The sequence below is a fragment of the Labrus mixtus genome, chromosome 20 (assembly GCF_963584025.1).
Source record: "Labrus mixtus chromosome 20, fLabMix1.1, whole genome shotgun sequence".
NCBI classification, from domain to species: Eukaryota; Metazoa; Chordata; class Actinopteri; order Labriformes; family Labridae; genus Labrus; species Labrus mixtus.
Window position 1 is genome coordinate 7,247,935 of NC_083631.1, and position 17,866 is coordinate 7,265,800.

Below are 17,866 nucleotides of genomic sequence, written 5' to 3' on the forward strand. Positions count from 1 at the left end.
GAATTATTTTTATTTTATATTGAATATGAAGCTTAATCAGTTTACCTGAACATCCTCCAAACGTACAACTATTTTGTATGAAATTTGACCTATTTTTTTTCTACAAACAAATAGTTGTAGTAACAGTAGGGAAAAAGTCAAAGAAGCTTGAGTCAGTTGCTGTAAATCATGTATGTGAATTAGTTTCCTGGTGAATCAAAAACTGTCAATCAATAAAAAAAGAGAGCTCACCTGCGCTGGTCGGCTGCCGAGGGACGTCTGCTCTCTGTGTTTGTGTGACTGCAAACAAAACTCCCTTAGTTACAGTTTCTCTGTAAATGAAAGTGAGGTGTTTCTGGCGGTTAACAGCAGTTTGGTAACAGTTTGAATGAAACTTAATCTTGAACTTTGAAACACTTGAAGTAGTACTCCCTTCAAGTGAAAGTGATTGCCTACATTGTGCTGGTAGAAATGCAAATAGCTGATTATGCTGGTTAAGGATGGAAACAAGCCAGTGCAGGTCCAGATTTTACTATTAGTTTTTACTTTGGACTGAGGAGCTACTGGTTGTAGTATAGACCTGCATGATATGTAAAAAAGTCACAGCCTGCAGTGTATGAATGTGTGCGACAGATTGGCTCTTCAGTAGTGTTGCATGGCACTACATTATTGTATGAATGTGTGTGAGCGGTCAGAAGCAAGGAAAGGCTCCTCATTAATGCAGTCTATGTACTTTTTAATCATTCAAGTTTTTTTATTTAAAGAACAAACAAACCATATCATCACTTTGGGTTACAAATGATCCAAAAGGCCTTTGATACCTTGCACATAATAAAGAAACATTTAGCAGCCACAGTCATTCAAACAGTTCATTACAGCAATCCCAATAACAGCAAGAAAGTGATCCCATGAACTCTTTAAGTTCTCACCTAAATCATTGATTCTAGCCAACATTTGTTCATAAGACAATATATCTAACATAGATTCTATCCCTGTTATAAAATATGAAGAAGACGTTCTTTTCCATTATCTGAGGATTACTTGGGAAGCCATGACAACCCCTTCCTTTATCACTCCAGAGTTATGTTTTTATATTTGGCATTTCTGTCTTGTCTTCAAGCCCATCCTGTGGAGCCTAGAAGGAGTAGAATCATAACATTATATTATCTTGTACTGAGTTAATATTTTACTACTTTATATGTTTCCTGGTATTTGATAGTACATTTAATCATTCCCTCATCACACCCTGGGTCCTTCTGTCAAATGATCCACCGAATGCTCCTCCTCAGTTATAATTTGTATCAAACATGGCCTCCCTGTGTGCTTTACAGTGTAATTCCATCACTGGATTCTTTCTCTGACGAAATTAGTCCTTAATGGTACATATTTACTGTTTCTGATCTATTCTAATTTTTCAGGACAGGAAAAATAACAGAAAAAGACATTAACAGCAAATGTATTCAGTGTCTGACATAAACACCTGTGGCCTTTGACCTCTGTGGCACTGATTCAATTAGAGATGCACTGGTTGCAGTTTCTTTGGCTGATTCTCATTTCTGATTTTCACAAAGCGCGACATGCTGATATTAATTTTTTCAGTCACCTGTCGCTTAATCGGTGCACCTGTACAAACCCAATTAATGATAAAAAAGAATGATCACCTCCTCTCTTGGATAAGCAGGTTGTAGTGATCACTTATTCTAGTCGGAATAAAGTTCAGTGTCTGGCTTTATAGGACTTAAAAGTCCCATATTATGCTTTTTCTGGTTTTATATGCCCTTTAGTGTGTTTTCCAAGTGTCCTGTGCATGTTTAGGCACATCTATGTGCAAAAATTCAAAGTCTGAGGAAACGCGGCTTCTCCTACATCCTCCTGTTAGCTGTAGCATTAGCTGCATGTAACGCTCGGTTCTAGCCCCCCTCGATAAAAATGTGTCAGTGCGACGTCTTTGTCAGTGTGAGATCACTGATCTAAGCCCATTGGCTCGTTGTGGCAAGCCCTGCAGCTCATGTTGAAATTTCCGACAAGCGTGCTGAGCAACTGACCAATAACGACCAATCAGAGCAGACTTGGCCCACATGGGGTCTAACAGTGTGGGCTCAGCAGAGCGTAGCTGACGGACTCAGAGCGTAGAGGGTGCAAGGAGGAGCAGTACATGAAAACAGACACTTTTTTCAAACTTTAGCTATTGTGAACGTACAAAAGTAGATACATAGATTAAATATATACGAATCCCAAAAAGGGCATAATATGGGCTCTTTAAACCCCAAAGAGTCTCAGCTTTACGGAGCGTACAAAAAAAAATCTGTTTCTTAATCTTAACCGAATAAAAAGTACGCACCAATTGCAATACAAATCACTACCAAAATGAGGACCGAAAAAATGATACAACACCACATGCATCTGTGGTTGTTTTCGGGTTCTGAGGTGTAGTTACTGCCTCGACCGCTGTTCTCATAGTTATTGACTGATCCTCTGTTCTCATAGTTATTGACTGATCCTCTGTTCTCATAGTTACTGACTGATCCTCTGTTCTCATAGTTATTGACTCGACCTGTGTTCTCATAGTTATTGACTTGACTTGTGTTCTCATAGTTATTGACTCGACCTCTGTTCTCATAGTTATTGACTGGACTGCTGTTCTCATTCGACTCATCATTGTTCCTGTTTTCTGGTCTTCTGCTTTGTTCCCGAAAGTAGATCTGTCTCTTCATCACAATACACAAAAACAGTCCGAGGCAGGCGAGGTCTCCCAATGTGTTTCTGATGAGGGAAACATCAGCATTACTTCTAAAGCGGTCTCGGAGATTCAGTAAAGACTGATAGTTTCCTCCCATAGAAAACTCTCTGATCTGTCTTAAGAGGTTCGTTGTGATCAGGTAGGTGTGAGCTGGATCATATTCTGTCCCATGGTTGTGATAACCACTGTAATGCTGTGTGAGATACACCTGGTCTATCATCTCTCCCCTGACTCTGATTATGATCCTGTCCATATTTGCTACTGCAAACGAAGTTGGGGGATCGACAACATAAGATGGAAGTCGAACTGACGTGCCTTGATTGAGATTTCCAATAGTGTAGTCGTGTTGTGCTCGAGGCAGTGGGTCCAACAAATTCTCATGGTTGTAATAAGGATGTGAGCTGTAATCTCCGTTTCTTGGGTCAAATGTCAACCGTATTTCATTGTTATGATTAATGATAACAGTGTTGGCAAACCAGTAGAGCAGCACCAGACTGTGTTCTGGTACAGATGGTCCAAAGTCAAGTTTCTTTAAATCCTTGATTGAATTCAGCACTTGAACAGCTGACACAGAGGTCAGAGCAAAGAGCAGAGTTACGCAACAACACTCAACACTTCCTGCCATCTTCATCATCCTGTAAAAACATTGGAAAAGTTATTTCAGTTATCATCCATTCTGTACATTTTAAATTCACGTGTTGACCAGACATGCATCAAATGATTAGCCTCTGGCAGTGGGGGGAGGGGGGCAAATCTCAATTTGTCACCTGACTTCAACAAATCAAAAGCAGTTTTTTGATTTATTTACTTTCTTTACAGTTTGTTTTTGTTTGATTTAACAGTTTATTCACTTTGAGTTTCAAATTGACACCATAACATATTTAATTCAGCCGACTTAAATGTTAGAATTAGATATGATACTGTCCAGAGCATAAAAGCAATCTACTGTAATGCAATCTATCAATGATTTAGCTTTATTTAATGTCTTTGAGGAGACATCAGCATGTTTACAGCAGCAAGTGCAGTAAACAATCCGCAAAATAATGTTTTTCAACACCCACTTCAGCTAGTAGGACTGTAAAAGAAGGCATTTATCATTGTCAGGTGATGGATTGTGAGGTTAATGTTTGCCTTTGGAAAAAAATGTCAGTCCACATGTTTTGCTTGTTAATTTCATAACCAACTTCTTGATTGACATATTTTTTACGAACGTAAATCAAATACGATTTGATTATTTACAAGAAAATATAAGAAAAACCTATTCAACAATTAAAATCTTAAAATTCAAAACAACCAAACTACGTGTTTAAAACAATCAAAATGATAAATTATAGACCTATTTATACTTAGCCATTATGGACTTCATAACAACTGAAACATACAAATGTTTTTAAATCCAAAATATCCCCCCAGTGACAATGACAAGGAAAACAAATCATCCAGTTACAACAATGTTTCCTTTTGTTCTGTATCTCTTTAAAATGTTTTACCGTTTTAACAGAATGTTTTCTTTTAAAGTTACAACCTTTATAAAATGTTAGATTTGTGTTTCACTGACATGAAGGAAAACCAAAAACTAGTAATCAGTCAATAATAAATAAGAGAGCTCACCTGTGCTGACCTGCTGCCGAGAGACGTCTGCTCTTTTCGTCTTTGTGAGAAAAGTTAAACTCCCAAAGTAACAGCTTCTCTGGAAATGAAACTGAAAGAAAAAAAGACACTGCCCGGTGTAACAGCAAGTGTTGTAATACAGCTGATGTTTTACTGTCTTCTCAGAGAAAATAGTGCTCCCTTCAAGTGTTTGTCAGGATTAACAGGTAATGTGCTTGTAGAAATGCAAAGATTATTTCTGTCTGCAGTTAAGAGTGGAATGATTGTGAAGGAATGAGGAAACCTGTGAGTCATCTGATAATTTCATTGGCATGCAGATCCAGTTTTGACACTGGGTGATGCACTACTAGTTGTTGAGAGTCTGGCTTATTAAGGATGTTACCAAGGATGTCTTTAGTCCACCAGGTCAAGTTTATGCTGACATGTCCAATAAACCTATAAATAAGAGAAAATATTTGTCCCTTAAGAATTCTTTAAGTTGAAATGATGTGCAAGAATGTTAAAAAGGATTTTCAAGACATTACAGTAAAGAGATAAACTGGTAGGTCCATCACATCGTGCCACTCTAACAATAAGAACAGTTTGAGCAATTAAAAAAAGAATGTGTGATCCAACATCTACTGGTTCTTTAATCTAACGACACATGGTATATATTATTTTTTTGTGATCAATTTTTTATTTAAATTTTACATAAGATGCTTATACACATGAGCTTCAATGACAGAAACCAAAGACAGCATCATCAAACATACAAACTATTTACAGATCGCCGTTGCCTTGATGAGGAAAAATATACATAAAATTTAAAACAAAGACTAAATTACTGAATGAAATTATGATATGCATGTAAACACACACATATATATATATATATATACCCATACACACATATGCACACAAAATAAAACCTATAGACACAGCACAATAAATAAAACTAAAACAAATAAACAGATTAAAAATAATAATAATTCAATCAAACAATTTCACAAAAAGTGTAAGTCTACGTTTTGTTTATAATACCGGTTATATTTGTTCAAGAAAAAGTGGATCTGAAAGAGTTGAAATAAGGAAATCCCAAGCCTGTAAAGTGGATGCCCATGCCTTATGAATTACAGCTAATGATCTTTCAATAAGAGAGATGTCTCTAAAATAGTTAAACCATTCCTTTATTGATGGAGATTCAACAGAGAACCAAGAATGTATTATCGTCTTCTTTGCCGCAGTTGAGCTTGCAAAGATAATTTTCCTAAAGGCCAGTCTGGTGTTATCCCTGAGAGCAAAGTTATCATTAAATAACAGTAGGGAGGGCTGTTTGGGAACTGGGAATTTCAGGATATTTTCAAGACATTTAGTCACCTTAGACCAAAGGGTGGAAACTGAAGGACATTCCCAGAAAACATGGAAGTATGTACCAACAACATCAAGATTACATTTAGTGCAGTTTGGATGGTCTATAAGCTTCATTTTGAAGCGCCTATATGGTGTTGCATAGTATTTATGTACAAATTTAAAGTGAATGAGTTGATGTGCTGGATTTTTTGATGAAATAAGTATATTGGTCCAAATAATGTCCCAGTGTAGTACAAGGTTCTGTCCTTCAAGGTCCCGGTTCCAGGATGTGGTCACCCCCAGAGTTTTGGCACTTTTGGAGATGAAATCGTTATATATGGTAGACACTAGTCCCGTAGTCTTTTTCTGGGGGTTAATCCAAGTATCCAGTGGATGAGAGGATAAAGGTAAATCCCATGGAACTCCATGGGCACGAATTGCTGATCTCAATTGTAAATACAAAAACCAAGGAAACCCAGGGAGGGAATATCGGTCCTTAAGCTGTTGAAATGAAAGCAGGCCATCTCTGCTGTAGAGATCTTTGAGTCTATGGACTCCCCCAGCGGCCCAGCTTTTATTGAAGAATGAACCAGAGTTCTGTAGTAGATTGTAATTGTACCATATTGGAGAGCGGTCACATAACTTAATATCACAATCCATATATTTCTGAACATCCGACCAGATTTGCAGTGAGGTCCCTATAATTGGTCCAAACACTCTACCTGCTGTTCTAGGTTTCATCCCACAAAACATCAAATCTGTAATTCTATGTGGTTTGACTAGTGCCTGTTCTATTTGACGCCAAGATGTAGTGGCTTCCTCATTACACCATGTTTTTAATGATTTAATCTGAAAGGACCAGAAATAAAGCTTAAAATTGGGAAGCGCAAGACCTCCAGTGGTTTTTGAACATTGAAGTGTTGTCAACCTAATGCGAGGCCTTTTGCTATCCCAGATGAATTTAGAAATCATTGCTTGTAAATCGTCAAAGTATTTAGGTGGTGGAGGTAAAGGGATCATGGAAAATAGAAAGTTCAGTCGGCCAAGAATATTCATTTTCACAATTGAGATTCTACCTTGCAATGTCATTTTCAAACTAGACCACCTTTGGATATCAGATAAAATTTCAGCTTTAAGTTTATCGTAGTTTGCATGTGATATGTCTGAGAATTTGGTTATATTCAAACCCAAGTATATAAAGCTAGAGTCATGCCACTGTATATGTGGAATAGCTGGTAAGGAGAGCTGCTTTGCTGAAACATTTAGAGGAATGAGTAAAGATTTATCCCAGTTAATTTTATAACCAGAAAATTGACTGAACTTGCTAAAGACCTCTAATAGACGAGATAATGAGTTGGAAATATTAGTGAAGTACAATAATACATCATCTGCATATAGGGAGATCTTGTGTTTTGTATCTTGTATACTGATAGGTGATATCTGGTTATTCAGTCTAATTTCCTGAGCCAACGGTTCAAGTGATAACGCAAAAAGGAGTGGAGAAAGCGGGCAACCTTGACAGGTACAGCGCCGTAAGGGAAACGGTGTAGACAGGATGTTATCTGTTTGAACGACTGCATAAGGATTGGTATAAAGCGTTTTTATCATACATATACATTTTCTACAGAATCCAAACTCCTCAAGAACAGCCCATAGATAATCCCAACCCACCCTATCAAAGGCTTTTTGCGCATCTAAGCTAAAAACCGCAGCAGGTTCCTCATTTGATTCTGATGCATGAATAATGTGAAGAAGCCGTCTGATGTTGTCTGATGCAAGTCTTCCTTTTAGAAATCCTGTTTGGTCGTAATTAATTAGTTTGCCTACATATGGCTCCAGTCTTCCTACTAAAACTTTAGCAAAGAGCTTTAATTCTGTTGTGATCAATGATATGGGTCTATAACTGCCACATTTTAAAGGGGATTTGCCTTTTTTAAGTAACACTGAAATAAGAGATGTATTTTGGTCGCGATGAAAAGATCCAATATCAAGGGCATAATTTAAAGAATCTAGGATGAGTGGTCCAATAATATCCCACAGTTCTAGAAGAAGCTCAGGAGGCAGGCCATCAAGTCCTGGCGATTTTCCTTTCTGCATTGATTTTAAGGCCTCTTTGAGCTCTGAGAGGGTGAGTTGTGAACCGAGGGAGTCAGCCTCCTCAGTAGTTAACTTTGGTAAATTAAGTTTTAACAAATATGATTTAAGGTCAGTCAAATCTGGAGTAGATTCACCCTTATACAGATCTGAGTAAAAGGATCTAAACGTTTCATTTATTTCATCTGGATCATAGGTAATAGATCCTGATGGAGTTTGAATAGCAGTGATGGTGGAAAATGATTCATTTTGTTTTAATCTGGCAGCTAGAAGTCTGCTTGCACTTTCACTCTGACTGTAATATGTAACTCTAGTACGATGAATTATAAATTCAGCTTTTGCTTTAAGCAAATTGTTTAGTTCAAATTTCAGCGTAGAAAGAGTTGATTGTGTCTGTTCAGAAAACTGATGTTTCTGTCTAGTTTCTAACGTTTGTATGTCACCCTCTAGTTGTGTAATTCTGCATTTCCTTGACTTATTCAAATGAGAGGCAAATGAGGAAGATTCTCCTCTCAAAAAGCACTTAGTTGTTTCCCAAAGTATTTGTGGCGAAGTTGCAGTCTCTGAATTAATTTCTAAAAATACTTTGAGGTTATTTCTTAATTTTTTCAGAAAGTCAGTGTTTTGGAGTAATGTGTGTTAAAGCGCCATCTACTGGAGTGTCTAGGGGCACTCCGCCCAATATGAAAGCTATACATCACTGGGGCATGATCTGATATTATTATTGGAAGAATATCTGCAGATGTAACACAACAGTTTAGGTAGGGGGAGACAAATATGTAGTCAATTCGAGAATATGTCTTATGTCTAGCAGAAAAGAAAGTATAATTTGTAGTTGTCGGATTACGTAGCCGCCAAGGGTCAATAATGTTCAGGTCAGAAATAAAGTTATTAATCTCACAGGATGATTCCTGCGCTGAGCGTGTACTCATTGATTTATCTAAATGTATGTCACATACCTGATTAAAATCCCCCCCGGCAATAAGATGGTAGTCTGACATGTCTAATAGAGTATCAGAGACAGTATGAAATAAATCTGGATCGTTAAGGTTTGGAGCATATATTGATTCAAGACAGATTTTTGTGTTGTTTATCGTGATGCAAGCATAAGCTAGTCTCCCCTCATTGTCTTTACCAGTGCGTTCAATGTTCACAGATAATTTCCTGTCAAATATTATAGCGACCCCTTTAGGCCTATTTGCAGCCGAAGAGTGAGCAACACATCTATAAAATCTATTTTGAAATCTATGAATGTCATCCGCTTTAAGATGAGTTTCCTGAATGAGACCAATTGAAACTTTTTTCCGTTTGAGAAATTCTGAACACTTTGTGCATTTGACAGGCGAGTTAAGGCCACGGACATTCCACGACATTACATTAAAAGGGTTACTCATAACCAGGTTTACACAATTGAAGCATCAATAGGATATGTAATGTAGATCTACACTTAGAGCAATGCTGCACATATAAAATAAAAAACGTGAACATAATGTAACAAACTTTATCTAAGTAGCAAGGCATTGATGATGAACACATTAATTCTTGAACAAAATGTTCCATCTGCAAGAGATAAAATAATTTCTCTTTGGTTGGAGAAGAAAAAAAAAAAAAAAACTGAACAATAACATGGTATATATTCTGATCTCTGTGCTCATTTGTGTTTTGGTTTCCTTGATCTTAGAATAAAAACTCTGACATTGATCAGACGGATAATTCAGTTTAATTAATGCAGATATTTCAACACAACACAAACATGTATAAACCACTGTTCACTTCCTCTTAGGAATAAGATGTGCTGATCACTGATTCTAGTCTGAATGAAGTTGAACGACTGACTAAATTGGACTTAAACTCAAAAGACCCTCTGCCCTCTGTAGCTGAGGAAGAACATAAAAAGTAAAGCAATGAAGAGGACAATAAGCAAACAGTGGCACTGGTTTCTGGATTCGGAGGTGGGCTTAATGCCTGACACTCTGTTCCCAGTAGATACATGATTGTTACTACTTTCCGGTCTTCTGCTTTGTTCCTGAAAGTAGACCTGTCCCTTCATCACAATACACAAAAACAGTCCAAGGCAGGCGAGGGTCCCCCATGTGTTTCTGATGGTGGACACATCAGCGTTGCTCCCAAACCGGTTCCTGAGACTAATCAGAGACCTCTGTGGCACTGATTCAATTAGAGATGCACTGGTTGCAGTTTCTTTGGCTGATTCTCATTTCTGATTTTCACAAGGCGCGACAAGCTGATTTAAATTTTTTCAGTAACCTGTCGCTCAATCGGTGCACCTGTACAAACCCAATTAATGATGAAAAAGAATGATCACCTCCTCTCTTGGATAAGCAGGTTGTAGTGATCACTTATTCTAGTCTGAATAAAGTTCAGTGTCTGATTTTATAGGACTTAAACCCCAAAGAGTCTCAGCTTTATGGAGCGTAAAAAAAAAAAAATCCGTTTCTTAATCTTAACCGAATAAAAAGTATGCACTAATTGCAATACAAATCACTACCAAAATGAGGACCGAAAAAATGATACAACACCACATGCATCTGTGGTTGTTTTCGGTGTAGTTACTGCCTCGACCTCTGTTCTCATAGTTATTGACTCGACCTGTGTTCCCATAGTTACTGACTGATCCTCTGTTCTCATAGTTATTGACTGGGCTGCTGTTCTCATTCGACACATCATTGTTCCTGTTTTCTGGTCTTCTGCTTCGTTCCCGAAAGTAGATCTGTCTCTTCATCACAATACACAAAAACAGTCCAAGGCAGGCAAGTGTACCCCATGTGTTTATGATGCTGGACACATCAGCGTTACTTCCAAAGCGATTGCTGAGATTCAACAGGGTCTGGTAGTTTCCTCCCATAGAAAACTCTTTGATCTATCTTAAAAGGTTAGTTGTGATGTGGTAGGTACAATTTGGATCATATTCAGTCCCATGGTTGTCTGAAATTACATAATGCTGTGTGATGTACACTTGGTTGATCCATTGATTCCAGACACTAAATATGATCCTGTCCCTGTTTCCTTCGTTCGGCAACATTGGGGGATTGACAACATAATCTGGAAGTGGCATCAGTATGTTGTCTTTGAGATTTCCAACAGTGTAGTGCTTGTGTCCTTGAGGCAGGTCCAACATATTCTCAAAGTTGCCAAAATGATGTGCGCCATACTCATCATTGTTTGGGTCAAATGTCAGCCGTATTGAATTACCGGTAGTTTTAATGTCAACTGTGTGGGCAAACCAGTAGAGCAGCACAAGACTGTGCTGGGGTACAGATCCTCCAAAATCGATTTTCTTCAAATCATCAATTGAATCGAGCACTTGCACAGCAGACACAGAGGTCAGAGCAAGGAGCAGAGCTACACAGCAGCATGTGACTCTTCCTGCCATCTTCATTGTCCTGTAAAGACATTTAAAAAGTTATCGCTGTTACTAATCATCAGCTCCATACATTTCAAATCCATGTGCTTTACAATAGTCATTTTTATTTCATGATTTGTTAATTCTAAACTTAAAAAGATATTGAAATATCAGAAACTCTCAGTCTTGAAAATAATACATCTATTATGATAACTGTTACTTTGCAAGGTGTCTACAACATTTGTAATTTGGGGGAGGATTGAACAAATCACCAAAGAGGAGTTTGTTTCAAAAATGGATTAAAAAGGGCATTATTTTAAAAATAAAGTCAAATTGGCAGACTTAAGTAATAAGAGCCTTTCACAATCTTGACATTGCGAACATTTTTAGTTTTGGGGCACATCACAACGGCCAAATATCCAATTTACCAAGACAAAGGAATGAGGAAAGAAAAATCCTTGCACATTCGGTGCCTGGATCCTAAAAATAGAATGATGAAGTTACAAACGACCGCGTATCTACCTCCCAGCGATTATATCACATGTTCACTTTGTTGGAAATAAAGTTTGAGACTTAAGGCTCTACATGATTGACACCCTATACAAAAACTAAATAAACCTTGTATGAACCTGGTCAATCTTCAATTGGCTGACTCTGGGATTTCCGGCTTTAACTGTTTGGAGATTTTAAGCAGGGGCAGATTAAGCAATCAAAATATATTTTAAATAAAAAAGCTAAATTAAAGTAATGATGATGACGATAATAACTATTGTTACAAGTATTTCAAAAAGCCAAATACATCCCCGTATCAGTAGAAGAGAAATAAAAGTCACCCAGCAGTCACTGTATTTCCTCTTTTCTTTATTTATTGCAGAAACACCGTCTCAGTATTTCCTTTTTTCTCTATCTACTCTAAATGTTTCTTAGAACTTCTTAAACAGAATAAAGTTTGTGCATCATTTGAGCTCCAGGTTTGAACCGTTCAAGAAACCATTGTAGAGTACAGACTAGTATGAGGTTTCAAGGGATTTTTTAATGCCTCTGTGTTAGAAATGAAAGACGGTCTGCATTCTGTGGAATTATTTTTATTTTATATTGAATATGAAGCTTAATCTGTTTACCTGAACATCCTCCAAACGTACAACTATTTTGTATGAAATTTGACCTATTTTTTTTCTACAAACAAATAGTTGTAGTAACAGTAGGGAAAAAGTCAAAGAAGCTTGAGTCAGTTGCTGTAAATCATGTATGTGAATTAGTTTCCTGGTGAATCAAAAACTGTCAATCAGTAAAAAAAGAGAGCTCACCTGCGCTGGTCGGCTGCCGAGGGACGTCTGCTCTCTGTGTTTGTGTGACTGCAAACAAAACTCCCTTAGTTACAGTTTCTTGAAGTAGTACTCCCTTCAGGTGAAAGTGATTTCCTGCATTGTGCTGGTAGAAATGCAAAAAGCTGATTATGTTGTCTTTTTTACATTTATTCAATGAGTAATTCTTCAAAGAGAGGAGGAAATCTGTGAGTCATCTGGGTCTGAGTCTTCTCATTATGGGCTGGTTAAGGATGGAAACAAGCCAGTGCAGGTCCAGATTTTACTATTAGTTTTTACTTTGGACTGAGGAGCTACTGGTTGTAGTATAGACCTGCATGATATGTAAAAAAGTCACAGCCTGCAGTGTATGAATGTGTGCGACAGATTGGCTGTTCAGTAGTGTTGCATGGCACTACATTATTGTATGAATGCGTGTGAGCGGTCAGAAGCCAGGAAAGGCTCCTCATTAATGCAGTCTATGTACTTTTTAATCATTCAAGTTTTTTTATTTAAAGGACAAGGGTCAATGGCGTGACGCTCATTTTTTTTGTGTCCATAAGGTTTAGTTCACTTTTAAAGGCTTAAAATGTAAAAATAAATGCACAAATGACATGCTTTCATCCTTTGTTTTGAGGACCTAGTCTAAAATTTATATTTATTATACATTTTTAGAGAATATTTGGGGTATGTAGGCAAAAATGTCTAAGTGGTGTAACCGTTGAAACTTCGTACCAAAGAATTAAACTTGCTTTAAAAAGGTTAAATTTTCATATAACACCCTATGAACTAGCCTGGCATAATCTTACAATAGAACTGTTCAATAATAAATAAAAGTAATGGAACATCATTGTTCTTATTATTATAATTATTTTAGGGAAATCGTGTCACCCAGTCAAGTACCAAATTGTCAACATGGTGTAACCACCATCAAAGGAGCCATTTTGTTAATATATTCATCATATCATGTGACAAGAAATGTTATCACAAAGAAGAACCCCTGATGGTCCTAACTGCTGCAGGCCAAGTTTAGCAACTTTCTTTAAAACATGAGATAATTGGACATTTTAAGGGTGTGGTCAGGTATGTCAAATGGTATGACCTCAGAAAAACTTTAACAATTTATGATAATTATAAAAATTTGTATTCACTTCGAAAATTTGAGTTGCAACAGTGAAAGCGTAACTCTCCTGGTAGCTTTATATCTCCAAACAATTTTCTAAAAATTCATTAGAAAACAGAGGTGTTTCAGCTTTGTGCCCCGCTCAGTATTGAAAAAGGGCATAACTTATAAATTTAGGGATAATCCTAATAAAATCTATTTTCTTGTGCTATTTTAAAATGTAGTAATTACAATCATGAGTACACTTACATATACTCTAGATCAGTGGTTCCCAAAGTGGGGGTCGGGACCCCGAGGGGGGTCGCCAGCCACCAAGAGGGGGGTCGCGAGATGCCTTCCATAAAAAATCATTTAAAAGTGCATAAGTATATATTTTTACCCATTTTTGTAAATATACAAAAAGTAGTCTAATGTCATATAAGACATAGTATCATTAAGTGAAATGATTGTGTAAATTTTAATTGTTTTTAGGCTGTTTTATTATTTTGTGTTCCTAGCTTTTGGATAGGTTTATTAGTGTGTGTGTGTGTGGCTGTCGCTACGTTATATACCTAACGAACTACCTTAAAGAACAGTGGGGGGTCCCCAGTTTCTGTCACACTTATTTTGGGGGTCAGGACCTGAAAAGTTTGGGAACCCCTGCTCTAGATGTATAAAATATTCAGTATTCTTAATTTTTCAGTGGTTACACCACTTGACATTTTTAGGTCCATTCAGTCTTACCTTTAGAAAAAAAAAAGTTTAAATGTCATTTTAAAAAAGACAAAACCAACATGAATACAAATCTCACATTTTAATGAACCCGATGCATGCTTTCAAATTGTGTTTTTAAAAGATTTTTGAATTGGTCATCTGAACAACCCTTATTTGTCACTGACCCACAAACAAACCATATCATCACTTTGGGTTACAAATGATCCAAAAGGCCTGTGATACGTTGCACATAGTAAAGAAACATTTAGCAGCCACAGTCATTCAAACAGTTCATTACAGCAATCCCAATAACAGCAAGAAAGTGACCCCATGAACTCTTTAAGTTCTCACCTAAATCATTGATTCTAGCCAACATTTGTTCATAAGATAATATTTCTAACATAGATTCTATCCCTGTTATAAAATATGAAGAAGACGTTCTTTTCCATTATCTGAGGATTACTTGGGAAGCCATGACAACCCCTTCCTTTATCACTCCAGAGTTATGTTTTTATATTTGGCATTTCTGTCTTGTCTTCAAGCCCATCCTGTGGAGCCTAGAAGGAGTAGAATCATAACATTATATTATCTTGTACTGAGTTAATATTTTACTACTTTATATGTTTCCTGGTATTTGATAGTACATTTAATCATTCCCTCATCACACCCTGGGTCCTTCTGTCAAATGATCCACCGAATGCTCCTCCTCAGTTATAATTTGTATCAAACATGGCCTCCCTGTGTGCTTTACAGTGTAATTCCATCACTGGATTCTTTCTCTGACGAAATTAGTCCTTAATGGTACATATTTACTGTTTCTGATCTATTCTAATTTTTCAGGACAGGAAAAATAACAGAAAAAGACATTAACAGCAAATGTATTCAGTGTCTGACATAAACACCTGTGGCCTTTGACCTCTGTGGCACTGATTCAATTAGAGATGCACTGGTTGCAGTTTCTTTGGCTGATTCTCATTTCTGATTTTCACAAGGTGCGACATGCTGATATTAATTTTTTCAGTCACCTGTCGCTCAATCGGTGCACCTGTACAAACCCAATTAATGATAAAAAAGAATGATCACCTCTCTTGGATAAGCAGGTTGTAGTGATCACTTATTCTAGTCTGAATAAAGTTCAGTGTCTGATTTTATAGGACTTAAATCCCAAAGAGTCTCAGCTTTATGGAGCGTAAAAAAATAAATCTGTTTCTTAATGTTAACTGAAATTTTTTTACATGTACGTTATAATTACAATTAATAAAATCACAACGAAAATGAGGGCCAAACAAATCGTTCTACAGCTCAGGCATTGGTCTTCGTTTTGGGGTACTTCTGTGAAGTTATTGACTGGACTGCTGTTCTCATTCGACTCATCATTGTTCCTGTTTTCTGGTCTTCTGCTTTGTTCCCGAAAGTAGATCTGTCTCTTCATCACAATACACAAAAACAGTCCGAGGCAGGCGAGGTCTCCCAATGTGTTTCTGATGAGGGAAACATCAGCATTACTTCTAAAGCGCTCTCGGAGATTCAGTAAAGACTGATAGTTTCCTCCCATAGAAAACTCTCTGATCTGTCTTAAGAGGTTCGTTGTGATCAGGTAGGTGTGAGCTGGATCATATTCTGTCCCATGGTTGTGATAACCACTGTAATGCTGTGTGAGATACACCTGGTCTATCATCTCTCCCCTGACTCTGATTATGATCCTGTCCATATTTGCTACTGCAAACGAAGTTGGGGGATCGACAACATAAGATGGAAGTCGAACTGACGTGCCTTGATTGAGATTTCCAATAGTGTAGTCGTGTTGTGCTCGAGGCAGTGGGTCCAACAAATTCTCATGGTTGTAATAAGGATGTGAGCTGTAATCTCCGTTTCTTGGGTCAAATGTCAACCGTATTTCATTGTTATGATTAATGATAACAGTGTTGGCAAACCAGTAGAGCAGCACCAGACTGTGTTCTGGTACAGATGGTCCAAAGTCAAGTTTCTTTAAATCCTTGATTGAATTCAGCACTTGAACAGCTGACACAGAGGTCAGAGCAAAGAGCAGAGTTACGCAACAACACTCAACACTTCCTGCCATCTTCATCATCCTGTAAAAACATTGGAAAAGTTATTTCAGTTATCATCCATTCTGTACATTTTAAATTCACGTGTTGACCAGACATGCATCAAATGATTAGCCTCTGGCAGTGGGGGGAGGGGGGCAAATCTCAATTTGTCACCTGACTTCAACAAATCAAAAGCAGTTTTTTGATTTATTTACTTTCTTTACAGTTTGTTTTTGTTTGATTTAACAGTTTATTCACTTTGAGTTTCAAATTGACACCATAACATATTTAATTTAGCCGACTTAAATGTTAGAATTAGATATGATACTGTCCAGAGCATAAAAGCAATCTACTGTAATGCAATCTATCAATGATTTAGCTTTATTTAATGTCTTTGAGGAGACAAAAGCATGCAAGTGCAGTAAACAATCCGCAAAATAATGTTTTTCAACACCCACTTCAGCTAGTAGGACTGTAAAAGAAGGCATTTATCATTGTCAGGTGATGGATTGTGAGGTTAATGTTTGCCTTTGGAAAAAAACGTCAGTCCACATGTTTTGCTTGTTAATTTCATAACCAACTTCTTGATTGATATCTTTTTTCTAACGTAAATCAAATACGATTTGATTATTTACAAGAAAATATAAGAAAAACCTATTCAACAATTAAAATCTTAAAATTCAAAACAACCAAACTACGTGTTTAAAACAATCAAAATGATAAATTATAGACCTATTTATACTTAGCCATTATGGACTTCATAACAACTGAAACATACAAATGTTTTTAAATCCAAAATATCCCCCCAGTGACAATGACAAGGAAAACAAATCATCCAGTTACAACAATGTTTCCTTTTGTTCTGTATCTCTTTAAAATGTTTTACCGTTTTAACAGAATGTTTTCTTTTAAAGTTACAACCTTTATAAAATGTTAGATTTGTGTTTCACTGACATGAAGGAAAACCAAAAACTAGTAATCAGTCAATAATAAATAAGAGAGCTCACCTGTGCTGACCTGCTGCTGAGAGACGTCTGCTCTTTTCGTCTTTGTGAGAAAAGTGAAACTCCCAAAGTAACAGCTTCTCTGGAAATGAAACTGAAAGAAAAAAAGACACTGCCCGGTGTAACAGCAAGTGTTGTAATACAGCTGATGTTTTACTGTCTTCTCAGAGAAAATAGTGCTCCCTTCAAGTGTTTGTCAGGATTAACAGGTAATGTGCTTGTAGAAATGCAAAGATTATTTCTGTCTGCAGTTAAGAGTGGAATGATTGTGAAGGAATGAGAAAACCTGTGAGTCATCTGATAATTTCATTGGCATGCAGATCCAGTTTTGACATGAGTGTAGCTTTTGACTGCAGGGTGATGCACTACTAGTTGTTGAGAGTCTGGCTTATTAAGGATGTTACCAAGGATGTCTTTAGTCCACCAGGTCAAGTTTATGCTGACATGTCCAATAAACCTATAAATGAGAGAAAATATTTGTCCCTTAAGAATTCTTTAAGTTGAAATGATGTGCAAGAATATTAAAAAGGATTTTCAAGACATTACAGTAAAGAGATAAAATGGTAGGTCCATCACA

General features: G+C 37.0%; 2 protein-coding genes across 8 annotated transcripts in view; one reads left to right on the forward strand and one right to left on the reverse strand.

Annotated features, from left to right (window-relative positions):
- Positions 1-17,866, forward strand: part of LOC132995435 (septin-9-like) — a 90,837-nt gene that overhangs the window by 45,703 nt on the left and 27,268 nt on the right. The gene's annotated exons all lie outside the window — the stretch shown is intronic.
- LOC132995451 (putative uncharacterized protein DDB_G0289263) lies at positions 710-17,302 on the reverse strand. 4 transcript variants are annotated; one of them, XM_061065442.1, is made up of 4 exons: positions 15,137-17,302; positions 4,331-4,421; positions 4,070-4,090; positions 710-3,354 (listed from the first exon to the last, which is right to left on the reverse strand). In XM_061065442.1, exon 4 carries the CDS (start codon positions 3,351-3,353, stop codon positions 2,298-2,300), a length of 1,056 nt encoding a protein of 351 aa, XP_060921425.1. In that variant the 5' UTR covers position 3,354; positions 4,070-4,090; positions 4,331-4,421; positions 15,137-17,302; the 3' UTR covers positions 710-2,297. The 4 variants fall into 4 exon arrangements, 3 of the variants coding, with proteins under 3 accessions (XP_060921425.1, XP_060921424.1, XP_060921426.1); XM_061065441.1 differs by lacking the exon at positions 4,070-4,090 and having other exon boundaries at positions 15,137-17,301; XM_061065443.1 differs by lacking the exons at positions 4,070-4,090; positions 4,331-4,421; positions 15,137-17,302 and adding an exon at positions 12,422-12,501.